At 43.1% G+C, this 27,984-nt stretch overlaps 1 protein-coding gene across 8 annotated transcripts in view; it reads left to right on the forward strand.

Moving 5' to 3' along the window:
- The window catches only part of RAPGEF1 (Rap guanine nucleotide exchange factor 1), an 88,631-nt gene that overhangs the window by 20,415 nt on the left and 40,232 nt on the right, over nucleotides 1–27,984 (forward strand). For all 8 annotated transcript variants that reach the window (XM_054283975.1, XM_054283967.1, XM_054283969.1 and 5 more), the window contains exons 2-6: nucleotides 15,672–15,811; nucleotides 19,975–20,153; nucleotides 22,804–22,960; nucleotides 27,349–27,437; nucleotides 27,813–27,965. In XM_054283975.1, coding sequence (XP_054139950.1) covers nucleotides 15,704–15,811; nucleotides 19,975–20,153; nucleotides 22,804–22,960; nucleotides 27,349–27,437; nucleotides 27,813–27,965 — 686 coding nt within the window. In that variant the 5' untranslated portion in view covers nucleotides 15,672–15,703. The remainder of the gene's footprint in view (nucleotides 1–15,671; nucleotides 15,812–19,974; nucleotides 20,154–22,803; nucleotides 22,961–27,348; nucleotides 27,438–27,812; nucleotides 27,966–27,984) is intronic.

Genomic DNA, 27,984 nt, shown 5'->3' on the forward strand with positions numbered 1-27,984 from the left:
CCTCTTTGGGAATGAATTTTCTTTTTGACCCACTTTAATCTAATACATCGTACAGTAAGGTCAACACTGATGACTTGGGTTCACAGGATTTAATACACAGATAATAATGACTGAGTAGAGTCTTTTTCTTTTGTGCTATTTGAGGTTAGGGCTTCTAGATTAAGTTTCTATCTTCTGCTAAAGTTTCTATCTACTGTTTAAGTAAAACATCCTTTCTCCCCCCTCTCTCCTGTGCTTCAACTTTTATGCCTAAAATCTCTAAAACAATCTTGAAGCCTTTATTCTGCTGTGCCTTTGAAATGACCCTCATGTATTTTCATCAAGACATTCGGATGGCCTTCCCATTTCCTTCTATTCTCAGCTTAAATTTTCCTGTTACGGGAATACTAAAAAGAAAACCCAAAAAAACTGAATTACAGTTAGTCATATGTTAAAATAACCAGATTAAAGCCAGCAGGAAGAGCATCCTCTCAGTGCAGGGGATGAGGCCATGTCCATGGCAGGAATGAGATGATCTTTAAGGTCCCTTCCAGCCCAAAGCATTCCATGTTGCCTGCATTGACCACTGGTGATTTACCAGCCCAGTTCTGTGCCTCTCCTCCCCCTTTTTTACTGATAACTTTCTGGCCTCCAGGCTACTGACAGCTGTTGTCCACTTGCTGCTAATTAAGAAAGCAGCATGAGGGATGGGAATGTGGATTGGAGAGATTGAGCCCCCCTCTCCAGAGCCAAGCGTTTCAGCCTGATTAAAGAGCGTCTGACTGACACTGAGCGGCCTCTTTTCTCCTGCTGTCTCTCTGCCATAGCCTGGTTTTTATCACAACTCCCAGGTCAGGTGCTCTCTGTGCCTCTGGATTTTTTAGACCCCCTAACAATGGGCAGAGTCAGAGCAGATTTGCTGTTCAAAAGATGGGAACGTGTGAAATCTGAGCCACTACAAAGCCCCATCTTTAGCATGCAAAGCGTTGTGTACAGTCTGTGATCTTACTCAGAAATTCAAATGTAGGTCGTGTTTTTTAAATAAAGTGACACATACTACGTGGAAAATTTCAAACTAGCTATTGGAATCAAGATCATTATGAATTAACAGCACTTAAGTGGATGGGCCAGCGATTTCAGAGATTTTCTTTCTTTGTTTGTAAGGATTTTTCCTTGTTTGCTTTGTTTCCTTGTTTTGGTTTTCCTTGTTTTGCATCGAGTCCCAGTGGGAGATCTTTTGTGTGATACAGTAATGCTGGGATTTTTATGATCCAGCAAGAGAATGGGCTTGAACTCTGAAATTCCCTTCCTAGCCTGTGCCTCTGTGGAGGTAAAATGATTGACTGAGGTTAATATAATACAAGATAGCTGTGTTAATACGCAACCAGGAGGTGTGAATTCAAGAAAGAGTAGTGGTAATTTGGCAGAGGAAGCCTCCTGTAATGCTGATGCTCTCAGGAGCTGTTTACCCCCAGGAATATAATGACTCTCTGTATTTCAGATTAGACCTCCAAAACTCAATCTGAATTGTTACCTGTGATAAGTGGGCTCTGTATAGCCCTTCATAGCCCCTAGCAAGCTTTCAAATCCATGTCATTTGCTTTTTTTTCTGGAATTTAATTTCTCTTCTTCCTTGTGATTTTTCTCATATTTGGCTGTTAGCTTTTACCCTGAAGTTGAATGAAGTTTTTTGGAGGTTCTCTTTAAAAACACTATGTAAATATAGGTGTAAAATGTTTATTTAAATAAATAAAGAAATCACTGCCAGACATGGCTCCTTAGGTGTGTGAAAATCCTTTAACAAGCCATGTCTACCACAGTGTAATTGAGCAGTAGGAACATGTCTGGGGAGAGGAGGATGTACTTTGATTGTACTTACTGGTGTTCACCTTATTATGCCCATGATCGCTTTGTGAAAGGAGCCTTGGAGCATGTGACTTCAGCTTTTGTAATAAAGAAGTGCCTTATATTTGTTTGAAGTTGAACAAGAGCTGCTTTACCAGTGTCATCCTTATATTCACTAAACACTTACAAGATTAAAATAGTAGGAAATGCAAAGTGTGGTGTGCTCCTAATGAGCTGAGCTAGGCAGACTCTTTGGGACCTGGGTGATCCAGGGTGTGAAAGTGCCATAATCTCCTTGGGCAGCTTTTTGTTTTCACATGAAGAGAGCAGATGCTGACACGGTGCTAATAGCAAATAGAAGAGAAATCCTATCAGTAGATTGGCCCCGAGTCCCCAAGCTGGAGTCTGTAAATACAGTGATTTATGGGTATTAGAGATGAAAACCATGTTTCTTTCTTTCTTTCCTCCAAGCAAAATATTATTTCCAAATAGATCATCTCATTATTGGACTCTGGTTTGGCTAGTAATTTTATAAAATAAACCTAGTAGCCTTAATGTTAGAAAATTAATGGGTTGATTTCTCTACCACTGAGAATTTATGGAGGCTCCAAATCCCTGTCTGTCTTGCTGTGGGAGGTAATTAAGAATATGAGGGAGTGGTTTCTTGGTTTGAAATATTGAAAATGACTGTAAGCGTTCGTGCTGTTACATCTGGAGAGCTCGTTAGGAGTGGTGAGATTGGTTGTGCTGGGTCACTTGCTGTGAGCATTGGTCATTTCTTTCACAGTGACCTGCTCATTGCTTGGGCAGCTTGGCCAAAGTGTTTACTGTGTGCTACCTGTGACTGGCAGCGTGTTTCAAGCCCATTATAGGAATACTATGTGGCTTCAGGGTCACAATTATTCCATTTGTCCTTTAAAGCTGCTCCTGGTGACTTCAGGAGTGGTGCTGCCATCACCCAGGTAGGTCACCTGCCAGTGGTGATGTGGTTTTGCGTCTGTTCTGCCTGAGCTTTTCGTGTGACTGACGCTGTCACCTGCTCTGAGTCCCCACCTCATCAATTTGTGCCACGAATTTTGGCTTGTACAATGAAAAACCATCCCAAGGTTGTTTTGGAGGCACAGAGATGGCAGTTTTCTCATCAAAGGGGCAAAAGTAACATTCTGCAAATTTCTGTGTGCTAACCAGCTGCCTGTTTGGTGCTAGGTCAGGCTTTGTTTATTCTATTGATCAGATGTAAGCCTGGAGCTTTGCTGCTGGGTCTGGAGCTGACTTTCCCAACCCTGAGTTCCTGAATGACAAAGTATTTCACTGGAGCTGGCACTTCTTTGTTGGGCTGTTTTGTAAATGCAGACCCAGTTCTTAACAGAAGAGCACAAACAAGGGATTTCTGCTTTACAATGGAAAATGTTGAGGTTATGTTGTCCTGATTTCTTATAACATAGGACTGTCCTTTAAATAAAAAAAATGACAATTCATACAAGAAAAATTTCTTCCTTTGAGGTTTGTTATCTACTCTGTACAACAAAGCTAGACTTTATCTTTGAGAAACAACTTCCCATATATATATATGAGAACTATCTCTAAATATTGCCTTCTAATTAGATAAATCCATTCTGCAAGGGGCCAGTCAAACTCCAAAATAAAACTATATAGGGAGTTAATTTGGAATAATATGTGTGAGTTTCCAACTTTCACCTTGATTTAAGCTACGTTTTCAGGATGCAGAAGCCCTCATTATAAAGTCTGAGCTACAGGGTTTTGTGGTTTTGAATGTTGCCTGTGTTATCATGATAAATTCTGGTGTGTTATAGTTTGAAGCGATTTCCCTAAAAGTAGATTTGTACAATTGCCAGAAAACCAGCTCAGTTCTTCACCTGCTCTGCCAATAAATAGCAAATTTACTTGACTCTACTTGAAGAAGTATTTTCTATATATTTTTAAAATCTCTATTTTTATAAGTGATTTGAATCCCTGTTGAAAGTATCTTCTGTGAGGGCCATCTTTCAAAGTTCCCATATGGGTTCAGTTTCATAATTCTGATTGTGACTGCTATATATGGGGTTGTTTTTTTATCAAATAGCAGCAATCAAGCCTTGAGGAGTGTTTTATACCTATAGTGTGTCATATCAGGACAGACATGGAAAAGGTACTGGTTAAAGTCATGCAAAACTATAAGAGCCTTTTGCAGATGGACTTAATGTTTCAATACATTTTAATGAAGCAGCTTTTCCCAAACCCACTGCCTTTTTCAAGATTTGTTTGAGCCATATTCCAGTTCTGCACTCTTTTCAGTAGATACATAAGTGGCTCTCAGGTTAACGAGGAATGAGGGCACATTGAGTGTATTCAGACTTCTGGCTGTAGAGTTGCCAAAAATGAAGCAGGAGAGCTCTCTTCCATCTGTCATTCCTCTACAGAAATCAGCAGTTTAGAAGTGGATGTAGCTGAGAGTTTATTTGCTGAGCTTCAGAGTTCACGAGTACACAGAGGAGAAAAAAGGCAAAATTTATGTGTGTATTTGGGGAGGGAGTTTGCTGTGTAAATTTGTAAACAGGGTAGAAAGGAAAGGGAAGTTTCCTGAAAACATGTGCTAAAATAAATGAAGTCCAAGCACAGATTGCAAATCTTGTGAAGTCGTGCAGGGCGTTGTGGGAGAGTGGTCCTTGTGTGGAGCAGATGTTCATGGAGGTCCTGCAGTCACTGACTGCAGGGTCTGATTCCCCAAGCCTGTTCCCCACAACACAAGGTTGTTTCCACTGAGCGATAAAAAAAAAAAGATGTTTTTTTACTACACTGACACAAAGCTCAGTGCTAGATTCTTATACTAAAGTGATGTTAATAAACGAGGATCATATATATGAAGTCAGTTCTGTGCTTGCAACATTGTAGGTGGTTGCTTTTTAGTTGAAAATGGTTTATAGTGTTTCTTGTTCCTTTTTTGTACTCATTGGCTGGATCTAGGTGAAGACTCAAAATCCATTTGGGGTGAAGCTTTTGCAGGCAGGTTGAGCATTACCAGTTGGTAATATTGATCCCAGAAGATCTGGGAGGTGTTCACCATTCTAGTAACAGTACCACAGGTATTTCTATAAACATCTCCTGATGTCTCTCTGAGCCCAGCAGTGTGACATACTGAATGGTACAGAAACCACTGGGTTTTTGCCTGTTTTTCACAGTGAAGGAGCATGAAGTTAATCACAGTGGAGCTTTGACAAGGCACCAGGCTCAGCCTGACCGAGGGGCCATGGAGCAGAGCCTGGCCTGACCCTGCACCACACGGCTCGAGGCCTCATAGAGCTGAAGTTTCCTGTTACAAACTGGCTGCTGTTTTCCAAACAGACCTCCTAAAGCTCCAAAGTATTGCTCAACAGACCACAAACTGAAATTAGTATTGATTCACCTTTCAGGGCCCATGGCAGGATCGCCACACAGTCGCACGTTGTGCTGCACAGACTTAAATAGATTTTGGCAGTTGTGGCTTTGCTGTTTTGTCAAAACCAAATTAAATAGAAATACTGTACGAAATTATTTCTTATTTATAGAATCCCAAGGTCTCTCTACCACAGAATCTGGGCACTGGCTTTTAAAACATGTTTTTTTTTCTTGGAGTGGGTCGTGGTCTTTCAATGCATTCGTGTGTCTTTCTGGCTGGCTCATGGGCAAGATCTCACTTTTGAAACCTGATGCCATGCTCTGAATAGGATGGGATATCATCAGGAAATGGGCTGTTGGTAAAAGCATCACTCAAGTAGCTATTAATTCACTAAGATTTATTCTGTGATAAGAGAATAGTTTCAGCAAGATTGTAAAGATTCTGCTTTGGTTTTGGTGAAATTCAGCCTGAGCTGGGTTCCCTTTGGCTGTTGGGTTGTTGTATATGAGCGTGGAAGGTATTTCTTCTTGAGATTCAGGCCAGCTTCCAGTGTGAGCAAACTGAAAGTTCTTTGAAAAATTGAAACTGATTCTTAGTAGGGCCCCCTACTGGGAATTTCCATTAAAGATGACAGTAACTGTTAAATACAGATAGGGTGATACAAGATATGTCAGCAAAGAGTGATGTGCCAAAGAAATCAGGCTCAGGTATCGCCTTGTTAAGTGGGTTTTCAGACTTGTCACTGCATTAGGCTGAGTAATGTTCTGAAGCAGCTGGGGAATAGCTGCTTTTTCTTCCAAATTAAATTAACAAGTAAAATTCTAGTGGCTGTTTCCTGCTACTGAAATCTCAAGTCTTCAGGAGGCTGAGATGAGTTAGAGATGGGATGGATTCCTTCAGACTCCCTTCATGTTGTTGTTGATGTTTGGACAAATCTGCCGGGGGTTTGCTGCTGCAGAAGTTGAGTCTTCTGTATCTTTCAAAGTCAGGATTTGCCAAAAAGAGTGGGGAGAACTGCAGGTGTTGGTGTCAGTGTGCCTTTACCTTGAAACCTGTTGTCTGTCGACCAGCAGATTTTAATTCAGTCATAAGGAGATGGCATAAAATAGAAAGCTGCCACAAATAGTTGTTTACTGTTAAAGTAACTTTAATGTGCAGCAAAGTGAAAGACAGACATCCCACTTAGACTCCCTAAGGTGCTTCATGTTTCCTGCCATGGTGGTGTAGGGATGTGCTAATCCTACAGCTAAGGAAGGGAAGAGGGAGCTCCCTCCTGGGCTGCTCAGTTCAATTAACATCTCAGTTTCCCCTTGCTGGAGGCACTGATGTTCCAAATCATGCTTATAGAAGACTAATATTTTCTCCTGCCCGTAGGCAGGCAATAAAGCTGGTGGTTTGGTTGCAGATCCTATCAGGTACAGAAGAGAGTATGGAATTGAGGATATGGCCTGCAGCTTCTTAACCCTTTGTGGAGCAGCACAACAATAATGTCAAAGCAGCTCCTGACCTGATTACATCAGAAATTTCACACCTGCGGTGCCGCTGTATCGCTTCACACACACACACACACACACTTGTCTGGTGTGTGGAGATAGAGCTGCTCCTTTGGGGCAACAGGAGAGCACTACTTCAAAGTTGAGGGATTTGCATAGCCCTCCTGTGATGCCTTGTTTTATTGAGTAAGCAATATTAGGGAAGTTTACACTGGTATTGCAGTGCCTTTAGGAGATAGTGCTGGCTTGGTTCCTGAAATTCATTTTTTTTCTCTCTCGTGCAGAGATGTGAGCCCCCAGCATGGTGCACTGGAGTTGTGCAGACATGTTTAATCTCACTGAAGTGAATATCTGCTTTTCAGCATCTGAGCCCTGAGGACACAGTGCTAGTCGGAACAGTGAGAAATGAGGCTCCTGTGTGGAGCAGTTAGCTCATCTTGGGGCATGCATGGAAAAGAGCTTACATCACGCTCTCACCTGGACTGCTGCCCTTGATCTGTGGCACTTGCTAAAGAAGGAAGTAAAACTGAGCATGTTCAAGCAGATGCTTTCCATGTTTTCATCTTATTTCTTGTGCTCAGCTCGGATGAGTGTGGGTGGTGGCTCTTGGGCAGGGTATAAGGTTCCTCCCAAGCCTACTAGAAAAGAGGGGTTATCTTTGCCATTCATATTGAATGTGCAAAGAGTCTGTAATCAGAGGTCAAAAATAAAGATGACTATAATTAGTAATGTCCAAAGCAACTGGAAATTGTGTCAGGCAGATCTGAGCCAGCTTCTTTCTTTTTTTTTTTTTTTTTCCATTGCCTAATGAATGAGAGCAGAGGTTACTCTCCAAGGATGAAAGAGGGCTGAGTTTTTCCCATTCAGAGCCGGTGCTGTGGGGCGGACAAGAAGCCAAGGCTCCATTTACAACCTTGTTTGTCAGCTGCTGAACCTATGGCCAGGTTGTGAGCAATTAGGCTTTTCCCTAAAGCATCTGAAATAATGCCTTTCTGCTTGGTGTCCTGCCGAGTGCCTGTGACGACACCCTGTCACCTTGGAGATGAATAAACAGCTCCAGCAACATTGGGTTATAATCTTTCAGCTCCGAGTTTCAAAGCTGATCGGCCGCAGGACTGAAACACAAACCCAGCAAAGATTTTTTTGGGAAGAACTTAAAACATGGTTGAGAAAATGAGAGGAGGGGAGAAGGAGTTGAAGCAGAGCTCAGTGGTGAGGGTTTTTGCTTGGCCATGGTGTCAGTGAAACAGATGAGCTTTGGCTCCTGCAGCCCGGAGTGACTCAGGTGCTGCGCACGCACTTGTGCCTGCAGGGCTTTATTTTTAGATGTCTGAATCACTGTCATGACCATATCCTCCAAAAGCTGCTAGACAAGTGGGGATGCCCACAGACCCCATATTAAGTCATGTTTGGTGAGCAGGGAAATTCAGCAGATTCCCTCCCAACCGTTGCAATCTGTGTGCTAGGAGCTGTTTGCTGAAGTAATGCAGATGCTATGCCTGGTAGCTGGATTATTTTCTTAATTTAAAACTAAATGTTTAGTTAACATCCTTGGTGGCTTTCATGGGTAGAACAGGGTGAGCAAGGACCACATTGTTCATGTTGGTGTTGGAGGCTACTTGAGTCTCTTGTTGTTCTAGTGCTGTTGGCACTGGGGGAGTTAGAGTCACATTACCAGTGTTGTAATCCCATCAATTCTCTGGGGCTTGCAGGGCTGTGCAAAATCAGTTCTTAGATGGGAAATTACCAGAGACTCGCCAGATGCTGCACAAAGGTTTGCTGGTGATTGCTGGTGTTTCTGCTTGGGGGTTGATATGGCACCAGTCTGCTGGAGCAGCTTTTGATAAACCACAGCAGAAGTCCTGTCTGCTGCTTATCAATAAATTACACTATCTTGTTCAAAAAGAAATCTCAAAGCAAGCTTTGGTGTGCTGCAGGAAACTGAACTTGGGTAGCAGTTTTACTTCCTTAAATCTCTCCTTGTTTGATTTATTGTAGCTTTTTGCCTTTTTGTTTTCTTTTTTCCCCCCTATAAATCAGTTGAGCAATACTGCTGCAGTGTTCAGCAGGTAAAGGATTCCTGGTTTATCTGCATACAAGGAGATTTCTATTCTGAAATACCAGGCAAAAAGAGGAGTAAAGGGGAATCTGGTCAGCTGCTCTGAACTTGCTACTTGATGATGTGCATCTTCCTTGCAACCTGAAGATTTGCTTCCAGATATGATACTGGAAGAAAAAAGAGCTGTAATGCTAATGCACCATAAAATTAATGTTGTTGACTAACCCAGTCCTTTCAGAGCAGTTGGGAGACGTGGCTGAATTGATAAGTTACCCTCTCTGCCTTCCAATTCCCTTGCAAACACTGCAAGCTCTTTCCACGTGAGGTTGCTGCAGCTGGAGATCCCTCATTCATGGCTGCTTAGGAAGAAAAAAAAAAATCAAAATAAAAATGTGCTCTCTGACAAATAAAAATGTTTTGCTTCCTCTGGAGGCCCCAGAGGGCGGCATAAAAATAATGAAGCCTGTGAGTCAGTGAGCATTGCCTGGCCAGCTGAGAGGGAACTGAGCCTCCCTTTTCCAGAGAAGTTTGTGTGCTGTCATTGCACATCATTAATGCTCGCTGGTTTATGCTCATTCACTGTAATGTTGCCAGAAAAGAAAAAGGGCAGTCGGTCTTTCCGCTCCCCAAAGCTGGCTGCTTCCAAGGTGACGTGATGGTAGAGGAAAAGTTTCTTTAGCACTCGAGAGCGATTGTTTGATTCTCAGCTGCCCTTCCTCCATGGTTTTCCTCTAAAACCTGGCGGCTCTCCTAGCAGTTGGATTCCCTGGAGAAGGACTTGGAGCAGCTTACAAACAACTCCACCTAAGGTACAAAGGTTAGGGTGGGCAAACTTCCTGATTGACATCGGACCCTCCCTTTTTTTTTCCCTTTCCAGGTCACCTACCAGGTCTTTTTTTGTTTCTGCTTTAATTCTCTTGCTTCAGTCTCTGGAGATAATGGCAAAGTTGAGGAAAGCAAACTCACAGAGCTGGGAGTAGCAGGTCTGAGGCTTTTGAGCACCCATGATGCAGCAGTGATATGCTGATACATTTAAAAGGGATATTTTCATTCTGTTCTGTAACAGTCTGTCTTTTCTGTACTCAAGATCCCAGTTCATCCTTTTGGGAGCACACAGCATTGCACAAGTGCTGCATATCAGCGTTTTTAGGCTTCTAAACATCCTCAGGACTTCTGGAGAAAGAGGGTGTGAAAAGAAGCTGAAGGCTGTGTGCAGTGAAATGGGAGAGCTGGCAACACACTGCAGGTGTGAAAGAGTGGAGAATTTATCTGGGGTCCTCCTCATCTGTTTCTTCAACCCTCCTTGAAGCCTCGTGCTTTCTCTCCACTTTCACAACTGCTCTTTGGCAGGCTCAAACATTTTGTCACAAGACAGGATCATTAGAATTTATTTTTACAAGTGCCCCTGCAGTCGTTTTCTGTTGCCCACAGCTCACTGGTGAGCGTCACACTGTGCCTCCTGTGCCAGCTCTTCTGCAGAGGAACTCTGCTGTTTCCTGCAAAGCTCAAAGGCTTGGATTTTCTGTCAGTCGCTGATTTTAATATTTACATTACAAGAGAGCACAAAAGCTTTAGCCAGGGCACAGTCCCCCAGATCTGTGAGCTTGCAGGTATTTAACAGAAACAGCCCTTGCCCTAAGAGTGGAAGGAAGATGTTGGGAATTGTAGTGATATCCATATACAAGCTGGGAAGACGTTTCCTTTGCAGAATATTTTGTGATTATTGTGGCAAACTCTCGTGTGCCTGTCTGCCCATCCAGAATCCCCTGTTTTCCTGTGTTTCTGAGAGCAGAATTGCATCCTGAGTAGCCCCAGAGCCTCTCGCTGGGTGCTGCATCGCAGCACAGACATCCTCAGCAGAAAGGTCGTTTTGAACTCTGCCTCGTTATTTTTGCCTTTTGCTTCAGAACCCTTAAAGTCCCTGTCAGCTAGGGTTTAGCTGAAGCCTTGCAACTTGCCTTTTGTCTTCTCAAATGATGGAGCTGAGCCCAAGGGAACAAATGCCATTTTAATGGGCATCGTTGTGTAACTCATTACATAAGTCACTGCTGCCTTCAAAGGACTCGTGGCAAAAGTGGCAGGAGCAGTTGATTAAAAATGTGCACAATAGCTTCATTATGACATGGGGAGAGATGTCCCCTGTTATTTTTAATCTGATAGCTTTAAAATATGTGCATCCAGCAGAGACCTAAATGGCCTTTGAAAAAGGAACCATTTGTGGAATAAGGTTTTTGGACTCCACTTCGTTCTTTCTAACAAGCCGCAAGAGTCAGGACAAGCTGGAAAATTAACTATAACCCTTTTTAAAGTTGTGTCCCCTCTAAAGCTGCAGGGTTTTGGTGTCTGAACACACAGAGGGTGAGAGAAGATGGAAGGCTTAGTTTTTCAGGTGAAGGAAAGAAAAGGTACTGTATTCTGAAGTTTGTGGGGTTTTGATTAAAAATAAGTCTATTTTCAATTAGTTTTATATGATCCAGGCACTACACAGGTTGAGAAGCTTGTCCCAGCTGCTGGAGCCTCCCTGCCATGGAATAGTAGTGACAAAAACAGGACCAGGAGGTGCAGAAGCAGGCAGGGCATTATTTCCCATTATTTCTGAAGCTCCCCTGTGCTGGTACAGGAGGCTGGGACCCAGCAGATGGAAACTCTGCTGTGACTGAGCTCTGTAAAAGGCTGAACTTTCACTTTGACTTTAAAGCTTTGCTTCTGGCTTAGCTTGGTGGAATTCACCAGCCTGTGTGTGTTTTTTGACTTATGCTGGCCTTCATTTGAACCCAAGTGGAGAGTAACCATTTGACTATGGCAGAGGTGGATGTTGGGCTTTGACTTGCAGGCTTTCTCCTAAGCAGCCTTAGTTCCTTCTCCCACAAGCACATAAGCTGATTTATCTGCCTTCCTTTTTAATCCACTGTTGTTTTGAACCTTTCCTCAACAGGTTTGGTTTTCTGTTGGCAAACTGGAGCAGCAGCAATTGCTGGAGCTGGGGAGCTGGTGGGGAATCAGTGGCTCCTGGTTGACCATGGTCTCCTCAGCCATGCTCTGCCTGGCCCAGGGGCTGCAGGGACACTGAGAACCCCTCTGGGCACACCTGGCAGCAGGGCTGGCTGGAGCAGGAGTGTCAGAGCAGCTCTGTGGTGCTGTGTGTGTGGTCAGAGCCCAGACACACGCCTGGAGCTGAGCAGGGCCGTGACTCAACAGCTGGAGCACGTTCAGCAGCAGGAGCCTCACTGACAGGGGATGGAATTAGCTGTGAAACCAGTGACGTAGTGAAGCTTCCAGGCAGAAATCAAGAAACTCAGATCTATAATAAAGTCATTTTGAAGGGCTTTTTTTTTTTTCCAGCAGGAGAGAGCATCCAGACAGATGAAATATGAGGGGATGGAAAGTCAGTGGTTCCTTTGAGACAGAAACACTTTGATACAACTTTTTTCTTTCCCCCTTCCAGTTGAAATCACTTCATTGAGTTTATTACCCTGACTTTTCCCATTCATCTCACAAATATTTGGACAGTTCATAGAAGTAAGTGTGGGGTACCCTCCTCCTGCACACCAGAGAGGAGAAAGCCAGTGCTGAGACTCCAGCTAAACACTGCTGGCTATTCATCAACAAGAGGCGAGGGTAATATGATAGAATAATTTCCAGTGGGCAAGCTCCCAAGCTAAGAACAATCTCAATGCTGCATTAAGGGGTTTGGTTACTGTAGATAGGCAGGAAGGAGCAGAGGGACAGAAGTGGTTTGAGCCACTGCCATGGCTCTGTTTTCTGCCTCTGTGTATGTTATCAAATTATTTAATCTATAAAGGCATGCTGTGCTGTTTGAACTTTTTAACTGGACAGGCACACAGGACATGTAAGCTATTTCAATTAGGATATACTATTTAAAAAAAAGTTATTTTTTCAAAGCAGACCAGTGCTGTGGTAACCAGTCTAGGAACTTACTCAGCTGTGCTCTTTGGAGGAGAGTTTCAGGCTTCATCTGTAAAAGCTTAGGTCCCTTACACCTGTGAGCTGGAATCCCTCCCTGCTCAAGTGTCACTTCTCTTTTATACCACTTCATCCAGATTCATTACAAAGCAAATTCTGTTTATAATGCTTGAATGATGTATCAGCTTGCAAACTGTAAAGCCCAGTGTGCCGAATAATTCTGTTGGCATTCACTGAACATAATCACAGGAGCTCCAGAGCTTGATCCCTGAGCAGGGGCAGAGGCTGGGGGCCTGCAGAGTGATGGAGATGCTGCACCAGAGTCACTGACTCACCCTCTGCTCTGCTTAGACAAGTTGCTTCACCTCTGTGCCTGCTTCCCATCTGCAGAGGGAGGTTAAGGCCTGACTGTTTAAGGATGAGAAGGATGTGTTTGTAATGTGCTTGGAACAAGAAAAGCGCTATTTTAAGTGCTAAGTGTAATTGAGTGTGAGAGAATATTGGTTTGTGACTCATTTGTTTAACTGCAAATGCATCAGAAACTTGTGAGGAGATGAGAGTTGGAAAGTGCTTGGTGTAGACAGAAAGCCATGGCAGTAAAAAGCTGCATTAATTTGTGATCTTCAAAGCAGGACTTAGCAGGGCTGTTCAGACAATAACATTTATTATTTTTGCAAATGTCAGCTGGTTTTCTTCAGTACTATTTTAAGCAGTTCCCATTCTGCTCCAGCCACTTGCTTCTGTCCTTGCTGTGTGTTTCTGTCTCCCCTCAGAGTGTGGCACACAAATTATTTGGTGTTTGCTGTGACCAAAGGATAAAAAGAGCAAAGGAGCAGTGGTTGGCTGCTGCTGGTGGTGGTGGTGAAGAGGATGTGCTGTCAGCAGAAAAGGAACTTTCTCTGGTGGCATCTCCTTTTGGAGGTTCCTGACCACCCAGACATGGTGATTCAGCCATTCATGTGCTTGCCCAATAAAAGTGGGTAGAGATGTCTGGTGGCAAGGAGAAAAGGAAATGGTAATCTTTAGAAATCTTTTTCCCTTCCAAATATCTTGTCCCTGCAACTCAAAATTATCACCATAGGTGACCAAGGGTTTTGCAGGCATTGAGTGTTGTCTTACTGAAACCAGCAGTTTGGATCTCAATGCAGCCCGTGGAGGAGCCAGACACAATTTGTTGCTGTCACCATTACTTCCCTGCAGATTAATTATTGTAATTGTTTGCCAGTTCTCAAAAAATTAATTCAGAGCCGTGACTTTTCATGGCAAGTGTGCATATGCGTGCAAATATGGAAATTCTCATATGGTGTATGGAATAAATACAAATGATTTAATGAGGAGGAGCTCAAGAGCGTTATCACAGCAGCCAGGAACTCTCTTCAGTGGTGACCTTCAGCACCCTGTGGAGACAGAGAGGTTTTAAAGGTTTGGAGATCCTCTTGTGGATGTAAAGCACTGACGTAAATTGTTGCTAAGTTGGGGTGCCAGCTGCTGCAAGTGATTCTTCAGAGGCCAACTGATATGCCTGGATTTATCTGCAGTGGCCAAGGTTGTTAGTGCCTCCCTCCTCAGAGCACTAAACAGGACTTTAGGACACAAAGAAAACCTTGGGAAAACATTCACTCCTGTAAGTGGAGAGCAGCTCTGCAGCCAGACTAGATTAGGATGGGTGCTCACACAGCTCCCATTTGTAGGATGCAAAATCCTGGTCTGGAGGACATCCCTGAGCAGAGTGCTGTGTGCTCACAGAGGGTCAGAACATGCTGCAGGAAACCAGGTTCAAAGGGAGCCAGGTTCCTTTCCTTGGGCTGTGGTTAGGTGGTTTCTGAGTGCCAGGAACAGCACTTGCTCTGTGGTATTTAGCTGCTGGTTGCTAGATTTGACTCAGCAGCCTTTGCTGTTTGCAGCCTGCATGCTAATGAGGTGCTGCAGTGCTGCATGCATGGGGCTGTCCTCTGCACTCATTACAGCCAGTGCAGCTAATGCTCAAATAATCTAAAAGAAAAATTAAACACGCAGCAAAACTGTGTGCTTTTCTTCATAATGTAGTTAGAGACAAGTTGGGTAACTTCTGCTGAATTATCTGGGTCACTAGAGAGCAACTCAGACCTTCATTTATTAAAGTGCTCTTTGCTCAAAATACTTTCTAAATTGCACTCTACAAGGCAGATTAGTTTTTAGTTTTTAGCTTAGTTTTATTTAGCTTCATGGTTAAACAGATAAAAATGTATTTCAACAGTAAGTCTGCATATGGCATGATTGCAAACCTTTGAGACTTCTTTTAGGTATTCAAAAAACAATGAAAATACAATTTCTAAAAGGGCTGAGCACTTCTGCAGTTCAGTTCCTTGAAGGATGCCCCAGTATCAAAGGGGTTCCTCTATTTTTTCTGGTACAGTGGAAGTGAAATCCATTCCAGATGACAAGGGCTGGCAATTTTGTTCACATTATCCACGGGGCCACATTCAAAATTGATGCTGCAGAGTGGGTAGAGATCGGCATCCTGGGCAGGGCATGACCTGGGATTGTGTTCAGCCAGGTCCCAGCACCAGGAGAGCCCTGCACTGACCCACAGCCAAGGGCTCTGCTCTGCCAGGGGCTGTGGAGGAGTCCCTTCATCCCCTGGGCTCACTGCTCATCTGCCAGAGAGGCACGATGATTGCCTGCTTTGTAAAGTACTTCAGGACCTTCTGGAGATAAGTGCTTTAAGAGAGGTGTTTTCCCTCTTCCCTCCAAGGCACAGAGCTGTAGCAGTCCCTCTGTCCCTGCCTCCAAGGGAGAGCAGGAAATGATGTTGATATTGTGGTTGAGGAAAGCAGGAAATTATGGTGGTGTTGTGGTTTGAAACATAATATAGAGCAGCAGTTTGTTAATTTTCTTTATTGTGTTCCACTCAATAAATTTACATGGTGCAAGTGTCTTCCACATAATGCTGTAACACATCCCTGGTTTCATCATATTTGCCCTAATCCAGAAATGCTTTTCTGTGTCTTTCTAGATTCTGAGCGTTCCCATCTCTCCTCGTTCACCATGAAGTTGAAGGGCAAGTTTCATTCACCAAAAATAAAGAGAACACCCTCAAAGAAAGGAAAGCAAGTTGACCTGACAGTGAAAACACCAGAGAAGTCAGTGAACAAAGTAAGCAAAGGCCATGTTCTGTTATCCTGATGGGTTCTTGCTTTCTGGTACTCAGTCTATCATAATCTGGTGTGTGAATTTGTCCTGTGCATAATTCTGCAGCTCAGGGATCCTCAGGGTCATTTTGTGGTTACCTATAAACAGCCCTGTGTAGTATTAAATCAAGACATGTGCTTCCCTTTGCAGAGCATGATGAGACCTCCTTCCACAAGCATTTAAATATCTCATTATGGGACGTGGTGTATGGGCTGACACATCCTCCCCACATGCACACCCTGTGCGTTGTGCTTCCAAAGAGCTGCCTGGTTTGGGGTGTGATCCTCTGAAAAACCCCAGACCCAGGCAAGCAAGCGCGTCCTTGAAGCTGCTCCAAAGATGTGCTCAATCCCTGGTGACACCAGCAGGGAGAGTCCCACAGAGGTGTTGGAGCAGCTGCTGATCCAGCACAATGTTCCTCAGACCAAATGTACTCCAGGTCCTCTAAGCAATGAGGTCACAAACTGATCTGTGTTATCTCCTCTCCTGTTGTGACCTGATTCTGTAGCTGGAGACTTTCTCTGCCACAGCACTGTTGCAGTCAGTTTTCAAGTACAAATTGAAGCCAGAAGTTAAGTTAAGAACAGTTGAGGTTGTTTAGGATAATTAAACATCATTCTCAGCTGTTAAAAGTCTCATCCAGTGCTCAGTGCCAGACATGCAGAATTTTTCAGATTATCTCTGCTGGGAGTTGTTGTGGAGTTACTGAGAATAGCTAACAAGATAAAGTTTTGTTAGGTTTTATGATTTGCTTAACACCCAGAGGAGTCTCTGCAGCCTTCCTCACCTATTCTGCCCCATCAGATGAAAGATGATGAGGGATTTTTCCCCAGGAGCCTGTGGAATTGCTTTCTAGGGAGCCAAGCACCTTGCATTGCTGAGTGCTATTTAAAAATAAAACTAAAAAACCCCAAGACAACCCTGAGAGTACTCCTTGAAGGCTTTTAATTCCAATGATGTTTCAGGATGGTATCTTGAGATAATTTAGAGGCCTTCCTTTAAATTGATGTGTGACCACATTAAATACATTAGAAAATGAAGAGCCCTTTTCAAAATGTGGTCTATAGCAAATGCATGTTAATAATAGATGAAGTTTTTGCTTTTCTATTTTTCCCCTAAAAACCGTGCAAGAGGATTTACTAATAAGCCATGCTGGACATTAAAATAATTTTTTACGTACAGATTGGGATTTTTTAGTTGGAAAACAAAGCACTTGAAATATTTTTTATTACTGTACATGATTATTTAAGCTGCATTCATTTTTATACTGCAAAATATTGTTGATTTCTGGTTCATTCCTTACCTATTTTAATAGCTACTGCCCAACTAATCAATTAGTTGGATGTAGTCAGCTCATTAGCTTTAGTGGAGGGAGTGGGGAAGAGGATGTGCCTGGATTGTTGCCAGTTTTTCTCACTGGAACCTAGACATCAGTTGACAAATGGGAGATCTTCTGTCAGAAGACTCACTTGATAAACCAAATACCATCCTTTTCTCCCTCTCAAGTACTTAAGATGCTATTTTTGTGCTCTTGAAGTAGATAATCACTGTAGGGCAGAAATAGCAATACTAAAAATTAATGTAAAATCACGATGTGTAAGCTGAAGGATATGCTCAGCTCATGCCAACATCATCATCTCCTGTTCCTCTTTATATCTGGATGGGGACAACATTGGAGATGTTCTTTTCTTTTTAGAACCTCCTTTTGTCCCCTGAACTTTGTGATTCTTGTCCTGTTGTAGGAACAGGAGTGTCCTTCAGTGCTATATACAGACTTATGATAGGTTTTACACTGCCAAAATGTAAGGAAAAAAAGGATGATTCCAGCTTTTGTAACTGGGTGTATTCTGTACAGCTCACTGTGACCCTTTCTGGGTCAGCTGTGTCTCATGCATGATGCATTTGCAATTTGATTATTAAGGGAAAATTTCAGAAATCATCCAGAAATATCTATATGTGTCAGGCAGGGATTTAGAGGAGATGCTGTTTTGCCTGAGTTGTAACTTTTTCCCATTTGATGCCCCAAAGAGAAATGGGAGGCTGCCCCATCCCTGGGAGTGTTCAGGGCAGGTTGGACAGACTTGGGGCAGTCTGCTCTGGTGGAAGCTGTGGCAGGGGTGGAATGAGATGAGATTTAAGATCTCTTTCAACCCAAACCATTCTATGGTTCTGTGCACTTCTATGTATGATACTTTGAGCCTTGGAAGAGGATTCATTACAAAGTGCTCCTGGGAATGTCACCCAAAGGAGAGGGAAAAAAACCCAAAAAATAAAAAATAAAAGAAAGGGCTATGTCCCAGGCAGTGTCTGGATTCACATCCCTTGGTGTGCTCAGAGGAAGGATTTGTGTTTCCAGTTGTCATTCTCAGCCCTGAACTCTGTCAGGCCCATCCCTTCTGTGCACCAGGAGAGTGTTTAAGCTATTAAGTCACAAGCCTTTCTACAGGAAACAGTTGTTGAATGAAACCCATAAACAACCATGGGAGCAGGAACTGCAGTCTGCGTTTTTTCAGTTCTGTTTGAGAGCTTTGACTGCTGGACCATGGTTGTACTTACCCAGGGAATTTACAGACCCTCTGATCCCTAAAATGTGTGATCATTTCATATGAAGTGCAAAACCTTGGAAGAGGCTGAGGCTCTCCATAGATTAATGGTTGGACTCAGTGATCCTGGAGGTCATTTCCAACCTAAATGTTTTTAAGATTCTGTATCCTGGAATAAACTCTGCAGTGGTGAGGGCACATCCCTGCAGAATGGGAAATGTCATTTTTTATCCCAGTGAGCTGCCAGGATGCTCCTCAGCAAGGAAGGGAGTTCAGGGCACTGTGGGCTGTAGATCAGAACTTGAGGTTCCTGGCAAGAAGTGTTGTCCAAAGGGGAAGCAGCAGCAGATTTTGGGCACTGCCCAGAGGAGATGGAAAATGACAGGGTGGTTTGCAGTTCTTGGATTGGGACTTAGACTTCTGAAGCTGGAGCTAGATGGAACTTGGGATTCTAACCCTTTTATGCAAGTGGCCCCAAATTACTAACCAGTGCTGCCTATAAATTGTTCTTCCTAAAATCTTTTGGGCTGCTGGCCTGATTTTGCAGAAAAGTAGCAGTTTAACAGCTGACAAGAATATGGGGAGCACACAGTGCCCATAGGTCATTAATTCTTGAAGCTGAATTTACTGAGGAGATAATGGATGAAATCTGACTCTGCTCCTTTGCTAGCAGTGCTCAGTAGTTATTTTAAATCTCACTTAGAAACTACTTGTGGTATTAAAAGTCCTCCAGGCATACTGTTGTAAACTTTTAAAAAACTATCCCTGTCCAGAATGCCATTGAGGTATCATGTGTCACTTCTGAATTTCCTCCTCTTGTGTTTGTGGTGGCACAGAAATTAGTGACCACAACTCAGCTTTATTCCAATGAATTGTTCCCTTCTGCAACATTCATTCACCAATGCCAAAACTTAGCTTTTACAGTTGGTCCTCGTGGAAATTGTGTGAGTTCTCTTCTTCCAGCAGCATCACAAAATGATTCAGGTTGGAGGCTCATCAGAGAGGAGTTTATTTGGAGTTTATGTGTTTTACAAGGACATGTAGTAATTGGACAAGGGGTGTTGCCTTTAAATTGACAGAGGGCAGGCTTAGGTTAGATTTAGGAAGAAATTCTTCCCTGTGAGGGCGGTGAGGCCCTGGCACAACTTTGGCTGCCCCATCCCTGGAAGTGTCCCAGGCCAGGTTGGATGGGGCTTGGACAGCCTGGGATAGTGGAAGGTGTTCCTGCCCAGATGGGCTTTAAGGTCCCTTCCAACCCAAACCATTCTGTTCCAGTTTAGGGTGAGGGTTTCAAAGCAATGTCCTTGATGTCATCAGTGCTAATCTTAGCCTAAAACTGATCAAGATCAGCCTTCAGTTTGGAATGCAGGTAATTCTGAAGGTTAAAGTGGGGGTGTAATCTTGCACTGACTATTCCTTTGAAAGAGTAGTGATTTAATTTAAAAGTTTTGTGGTAATAGGAGGTTTTTCCACTCCTCCTGAAACAGACCTCAGTGTCACCAAACTTTGGGTTTCTTAAAAGAATCCTGCCCTTAAAAATAATGAAATTTTAACAAATCTTTCCTTTTCTTCCCTCCTCTTCAGAATGTATCATGGCTGGAGGAGAAGGAGAAGGAGGTGGTCAGTGCACTCCGCTACTTTAAGACTATTGTGGACAAAATGGCAATTGATAACAAAGTGCTGGAGATGCTGCCAGGCTCAGCCAGTAAAGTGCTGGAAGCCATCCTGCCCTTGGTGCAGACTGACCCACGAATCCAGCAAAGGTGAGTTTCCTCCTTGGGTTTGGGACCATGACAGACCAACAGGCTCCTGCTTTGTCTGAGGAGCCTCATGGCAGGAGATGCTGGTGAAGTGACTCCTGTTTTCACTAAATTATTTTCAGACATCATTTAAAAGCAGATTCCCTGCTGTGAAGAAGCTCATGCCATGGAAAGATAAAGCAAATCAGGCTGCTTTCAGAGTGGAGGAAGGGATGGTTCTTAGCATAAACTTGGAAATTCATTGTTTTCCAGAGGGAGATTCTCTTCAGATGCTATTCCTGTTTCTGCAGTCCATGGTGGTATCCTACAAGCTAACAAATCCAATAGCTTCACCTGAAAAAAGAGTTTATCTTCAGAGTAATCCTTTTTTTTGCTCAGTTTATCCACCCTGATATTACAGAAGTCTGAGCCTGCACTCTTAACTGCTTTTTTTGGATTTTGCTGGATCAGATACAGAAGTAAATAGATGTACTTCAGCAGATTAACCAGTCCAAGTTCATTCCTGCCTCACTCAACAGATTATTGTTTTATGTTTTAACAGATTATGTGTATTACGTTTTTACCAGTTAGGCAGTGGGTTTGAAGCCAGGAAATAAGTAGAAATTTGCCAAAGCCAAGCTCAGCGTGGTTTATAAGAATTTGTGGTGTTGCCAAGCCACAGAGATATTGTTGGTGTTCAGCCCTTGGATGCTGGAGCAATTGATTTCCAGAAAACAAACAAACATTGTTGAATAATATTGAAAGAGCAAAGTTAACACAGAGGAAAGCACAGAACTAAGCAGAGAAATGCAGGTGTTTGGTTCCTGAAATCCTGCCAGGTTTTGTGCTGTTCCTGTTTGTTTTCCCATTAAATAGCTCCCATTTTTTTTTTTTACTTTCAAGATGCTTATTTCAGTGCTGGCACAGGGGAGGTTTATAATGTAGTTGGGGTAGCACTGGGTGCCAAATACTTTGCAAACAGAGATGCTCAGTTGTGTTTGGCCCCAGAGCTGAGGCCAGGGCAAAGGGAAGGAGGAAATGGGCGAGTATCACACCTGTGGCTGGGACAGGTAAGATCCAGTTGAGGTTGGATCTTTTGAACCATAAATCTGTTAAAATGGGAATGTCCTCTACACAGAGATATGTCTCTGTTTCTGGAAACACTGTGCATTAAAGCACAGATCCCATGTCCATGCCCTGCCTTGCTTGCTCTCCCAAAAAAACCCAAAAGGGGATCAAAAAGCCATGTCCTTCTCTCCCTACCTGTGGCAGGACACAAAGGGGTGACTCTGATGGCAAGAAAAGTGAGCAAGACTTGTGTCAGTGACAAAGAAAGCCCTACAATTATTGTTGGACTTCTTTTGGCTTTAGGGGAAGCATTTGCATCAAGGAAAAAAGTAATTAAATCTTGCACAAAATGGGCTTTCAATTACTGCCTCCTTAGAAGGAAGCAGACTGAAGATTAATGGCAAAGAAATCAAAGCCTTAGAAAGAGATGATGGAGGGCCCTGTTTAGGAAATATCTCCTACCAAGCTAATTTCATTTGAAATGAGAACAAATGGCAAGCAGCAAACCTTAAAAAAAAACCCAAACAACAACCAAACAATCAAATCCTTGCCATTGTTTGTATTCACTGGTTGAAACTTGACAGTAGTTCTTCCCCCAGTCCTGCAAACCTCATTCACCTAAATAAACTCGTTTGAGCTCGTGGGCTCGATTCTTTTCTCACAGATAATGAAGTTACTGGAGTTAAGCCAATGCAGAATGGATACCAGAGAGAAATGGGAAGATTTGGAACAACTTGTATCAGTAATGATTGCAAGATTACACCTTCTCTTATCTGTTTATGGTTTTGATGCAGTTTGAAATTGATTTAACGTGACAAAGAATTGCTGAAGCGTTGCCATCAGCAGTGCTGTTAACACACCTTGTTTAGTAATGAAGTCAGTGTTTTCAGAATGGCCAGGAAAATGCCTGGGAGCACTGTTGTTACAGTTAACTTTTATTTAAAGTTGTCATCCTTCCAAAACTCTTTTTTTTTCCCCTTCAGAACAATAGCTTCAATTCTGTTTCTCATTAAAAACAAAACAAAGCAACACCCTTCCTCTTTCAAACCTGAAATTCATTCAGTTCAGTTTCTCTAAAGAAGTAATTTTAATTACATGTTTTCAGGCATTATAAACAGTGAGGCAGTGATTTGTAAAGGAATGAATAGAGTCAGCTCTCAGTGGTCCAAGGTGGTTTTGGGGAGAGCTAATAAGGAAGAAGGATAATACTGAAATAACATAGCTTAAACTTAAATGTAGGGCTTGAATACTTACCTTTAACATTAAGGCATAGGATGGAGCTGTAAATTAAGATGGAAATAATTTTTTTTAGCATTGCTGTGTTAACCTGCATCCTAGATAATTCCTTCTGATGCTTGGGAATGAGCTGTTGGTGGTTTGTACCTTCACATTGTTATCATTTGGTAGATAACAGGTAGCTAGAGAACAGGAGGGCAGCTGCACTTGAGCTTTGTCACTTGCTCAGCACAAATTCTGAGTGTCAGAGAGCAAAGCACTGAAGTGCACAGTGTGAAACTCACTCTCCTAACGTTTGATAACATCTCCAAAATTTCTTTTTGTTCTTTTTTTTTTTTTTTCCTCAACTGCTGCCTCTCCTGCTGTGCAGTTCTGCCATCTCATCCTGCTACAGCCGAGTGTACCAGAGCCTGGCCAACCTCATCCGCTGGTCTGATCAGGTGATGCTGGAGGGGGTGAACTCAGAGGACAAGGAGATGGTCACAACAGTGAAGGATGTCATAAAAGCTGTTCTGGATGGAGTCAAGGTACGTGAGACATTGTAAATTTTATTATAAAGAGCATATAGTAAAGTATTTTAGAAGAGATCTATGTAAACTAGACCTCTTCTAGTGTCAACTAGACCCCTTCTAGTTTAAACTAGACCCCTTCTTAATTTAAACTAAACCTCTTCCAGTTTAAATTAGACCTCTTCTAGTGTAAACTAGACCTCTTCTAGTTAATCTCTTCTAGGTTTTTAAGTGCAGGTAAAATATGATGGTCCTATTTCTGCCTTCAGTAAACTTACCCCTTAAATCAACTGTTCCATAAGTTAAATGTTCCTCTTTGGAGTGCTGGTTAAAGACTAGCACAGTTTGGCTCTGAATGGGAACTTCTGGCATGCTCACCCTGGCATTTGGATGAATTGGAAGAAGCAATGGATCTTTCTTCAGTGTTGCATTAAATTTTCAGCAAGTCATTCCCAGTCTCCCCTGCAGATTACAAGACGTGGTTTGCACATTTTCTGTCTCAGCAAAATAAAATGAAAATGCTCCCTTGTCAATGCCCACAAAGAATGAAAGACTCCAGCTCCATCTTTTAAGAGAAATTTCAAGGGATTTGTCAGTGATACATCACCACTCTGGATTAGGGTGTGGAACAGGTGATGAGCTAGACTCAGTTTTGTGCAGATTAGTTTTACATTGCTGATGGAAACATTTAACAGAAACCTTTGTGTCCATTGTCAGACCTGCTTGTAGCATTCCTTCCCTGTTCCACCCTGGAAAAGCCCTGGGCTTTCCTCCTGCCTCCCTGGAAGATTCTTGTACCCATTATTTCTGTGTCCCAGGCTGTCCCTGGGCTGATCTCTCACCTGTCCTAGCACTGTTGGTAAAGTTTGGTTGATCTGGGCTTAGGGCACCAGTGGAGTCTTATCTCCTGGGAATCTTGTTTTGGAAACTGTAGAGGAAGTTAAATCTCCTTCAAGAGCAGGGCTGAATTTAGAGGGGAATGTTTAAATCACAAGAAAAATTGGGATGGAGTTTTAAGAACTGCAGCATCACCTGGAGTTAAGGATCAGAAACTGGTACCTTTCACTGTACTCAGACTCAGTTTTAGTAAATGGAGCCAAATGTAAAAATGAAGTGGATCTCCTGAGCTTTGACTGTCACATTTTCAGGCCTTTTGGTTTGGTGTCTGCATCATCTGGATATCTCTTTAATGTCACTCAAGCACAGATACTAAAATCTGCTGTTACTTTATGAGCCTTTTAAATAAATATCTTTGAAACAAATCATTTCTAGCACCTAAAGAAGATGGATTTTCCAGGATTATTTTGCACAATATGCTCTTTAACTTTAAGCTACACATTTTAAAAGTAAAGCTGGTCTTAAATTTGCACAGCAGGAGAGAGGAAAAGAGTTTAGCCTAAAATCTCAGCTGCTGTTAGCCTGGAATTCAGCAGCAATTTGGAGGATGTGAAAATCTGTGCTGTAATTCTCCAGCAAATGGTGAGTTACCACTGAGTGAATCTGCACAATCCCAAAGAGAGATGTGTTATCCCCAGATGTGGATCAGAGCTGTGTGGTCTCATTGCAGGAGAGTTGGGCACACAACTTGGGAGTTGTTCTTTGACTTCAAACAATATTTAAACCCTTGGTACCTGTTGCCTTTCAGGCAGGGCTGTGTCCTCTGCACACTGGGAGAAGCTCTGGGATGGGGGAAGGTCTGGGATGTCTGTTCTTGAGCCAGCCCAGACTGGAGCATCCACGGACATGTCCTTGCAGTGCTAAATCAGGCTCTGCTTTGTTTTTAGACTGAGTTATTTTGGCCTTCCAGTTGGAGCTGGCTCAAGTCTGGACAGCCCTAGAGCAGATGTGTGGCTGTCTGGGGAGATGGGAGAGTGTTTGCCCATCAAGAGGTCAGCACTTGGGAGCAGCATGCTTTCACCTCCTGCACAGCAAGGAACAAAGTTTATTTTAGAAAGGCCCAGCCACATTTGGTGGAAGCAGAACTGAGATGATGGACACTTCTCTCCACAGCAGAGCCTGTGTTTTGTTTTTCTGGCAGATCACACAAGATCCACTTCCACATTTCAATGCTTACTTCTTTATTTTCAGAATTGAGCATAAAGGAGACTCTTGTTCACCTCTGTTACTTGATACTTTGATCTCATGTTTTAGGGCTTTGCTAGGCAGGGAAGAAAATCCTTGGTTTGATTACATAACTTCTCAAAAATCCATCTCATTGTGGAATTTTCAGCCTGCTGAAGTAGCATAGTTTGTAGAGAGGCTTTAATTATCTCTAATTACTGCTGCAGGAATCTCTTTCCTTGCTGATAAGGAATAGCATAATGTGCATCTGGCTCAGTTGTGTGCACATTACCTCTATGTGTATGCTAAAGATTTTGGCTTGATTTCCAAATGCTAATTCTCATTTGGGGATAGCAGAGAGAAGAAACATTGAGAGTCTGGTGATATTTGTCAAAGTTGGAAGGGAAAGTGATCCTCTCAGGTAATTGCAGTCATGCCTTGGTGCCTCCACTGGAAGGTGCTTTGGGTTTTTTTCCCTAAGTCCCAGTGGTTTGAATAATTCTGAAGATACTTTTGAGCCAAATTGGATTGGTTTTCTCCCATTTTAACCTACATTCCCATGTGGTAGACAACTTTGTGTCCATTATGATTGGCAAAATAGGAAAACTGAGCACTTCAGCCCTGAGTGTCTGGGGCTCCTCAGTGCTGCTGCAGCACAGCCACCACCACAGTCTGCAGTGTTGGCCTGGCTTTGGTTTCAGGTGAAGGAAAAGGAGACATTACACTTTCCCTTCCACAGCCTTCTCAGGGGGATATTTAAGGAGTATTTTGGCTTTTGGTTTGAATGCCCATACATTTTATTTCCCTTATTGTGCTCCTGTGGATTTGCAGTCCTCGCTGGCCACTACCCCAGAGGCCCACAGGGTCCAACCCTGAGTCTCTTAAAGTACGTGAGGATCTCCAAAAACCTTTTCAGCAGTGGAATTTTGCCCAGAGGGCAGAAAGGTGGCAATCCATTGAGTCATCACTCAGCCCCATGATGCCAAATGCAGCGAGAAGAGTCAAGTGATGTTACTCATCAGGACACTTTCCAGAACACACTGTTCCCACCAGGGCTCTCTGTCCCACATCTTCATATTTTAGTCCCCATGGACATCTGTTTGTGCTCCCTCTTCCTCCCCCCTGTGTGGGATGTTCCGGAGAGCTTTTGGGTAACACAATGTACTGTGTTGGAGCACCAGCTCACACCAGGAGTGTAAGTAGGGCATGGAGACCAAAGTCAGCTGTGGTGGACACTTAGATGGTGTTTTCTCCTTGTTCCTCTTGTTGTGTGTGTGTTAACCCATGGAATTTCAGCTTTCAGTAGAGCCTGATGTAAAAGGGCCAGAACTTTTACAGTATTTTCCTTTCTCAGAGGGGTGATGGCAATGCCAGATGTTTCCAACTCCACAGACAAGGACACAAAGATGATACTGGAATGATGACGCTGTACTTCAGTCTGCTTTAAAATAAATAAAATTTAAATTGATCCCTTCCAGTTTCCTTTGTGTAGCATGCTGGGAAGCCAACAGTGGCAGGAGGCAGTGCCAGTTTTCCAGGCTGCCTGTAAGAGGGGCATGTGTTTGTATCTGTGAGCAGGAGATGTATTTGTCAGCCTCAGACAAATCCATGAAATGTTCTCTCTGTCTTTGTGGCGTGAATGATTGTTGCTTTGACTGCTGGCAGACTTAGAGTTCAGGATTATCATGCCCTTATCTCTTTATCCAGAGCCTTATCTGCCTATAACAGATACACTGCAGTAGCTTCTTGAATGATTAGGTCTTCTATTGCTAATGTGTTAAAAGGTGGCTTCAGGGGAAGCAGCCTTTTAATGAAGGTGTTCTCTGTTTAATTTTTGGTTGAGCATTTTATAGAAAACTTGCTTTTTGAAGCAAATACATTCTTATTTATAAAATAGAAAGCAATTACTTAATGTTGATTTTGGCTAGATGAAGTACTCCACTGGGTAAGACTGTTTTGTACTTAGATTTATATATGTAAAGCAAATTTACCATTATTTAGGGTGTTGTGTGGACTGGAACACAGTTGTGAGACAGAGGAAAGAGGAAGCATAGCAAAAACACACACATGTGGGTTTGTGCAGAATCCCCATTCAGTCAGGGTAATGAACTTCACTCAAATGCTGCCAAAACTTCCTCTGGGTGCAGGCTGCTCCTCAGCAGCTGTTCTGCATCATTTGTGTGGCTCTGTACCAGACTTACACCCAGCTCAGCTCTCTGTGTCCACACCATCATTAAACCAGAACCAAGAGTTTACTGCAGTAGCTTCCCTTTGTGTTCTGGGATGTTTAAGTGCAGCATTCAGCAAATGATGATTGTTCTCTTTTTCTTCTCTCCATCCATCAGGAGCTGGTCAGACTCACGATTGAAAAGCAGGAGCATCCCTCTCCCACAAGCCCAGTTAAACCCAGTTTGCCAGCATGTAAATCTGACAGGTGGGTCACTGATTTCTTCTGTGGGCAGCACTGATGTAGAGGGGATAATTTCTGACTGCTGACAGTTGAGTTAAATCATTCAGCTGCTCTTCACAGGGGGTAGTGTAATGTTCTTTATGTAGCCCCCCCATCTATTTCAGTAGGATCAATAAAAGAGAATAAGCTATGATAGGAAAGACACCAAAATCTGGCAGTGAAACACCCTTTGTGTCACATGCACTCTGAGCTCTGATTATACATGGAATTCCACCTGCAGATGCAAATTCTGCCTTCTGCTCTAGGTGTCTGTCTGATAGCACATGATTTAAAATAGGCTTGAATCTGTCAGGGCTGTGTTCCAGCTGTGATCTACAATCTGTGTTTTGCATGTTGCAGCCCATCAGAACTTCCCCTTACAGACCGAGAAATGGAGATCCTCAACAAAACAACAAACATGACTCAATCCAACGAGCTGCTGACTGACTCCATGGATGAAGAAGTTGCACCTCCTAAACCCCCTCTGCCCAGCATTCGTGTGGCAGAGAACAGGTAACACTGCCCAGCCAGC

This window comes from Melozone crissalis, unplaced genomic scaffold (genome assembly GCF_028551555.1).
Source record: "Melozone crissalis strain CALT ecotype California unplaced genomic scaffold, PUWL_Pcris_2 ptg000041l_1, whole genome shotgun sequence".
Classification (NCBI taxonomy): Eukaryota; Metazoa; Chordata; class Aves; order Passeriformes; family Passerellidae; genus Melozone; species Melozone crissalis.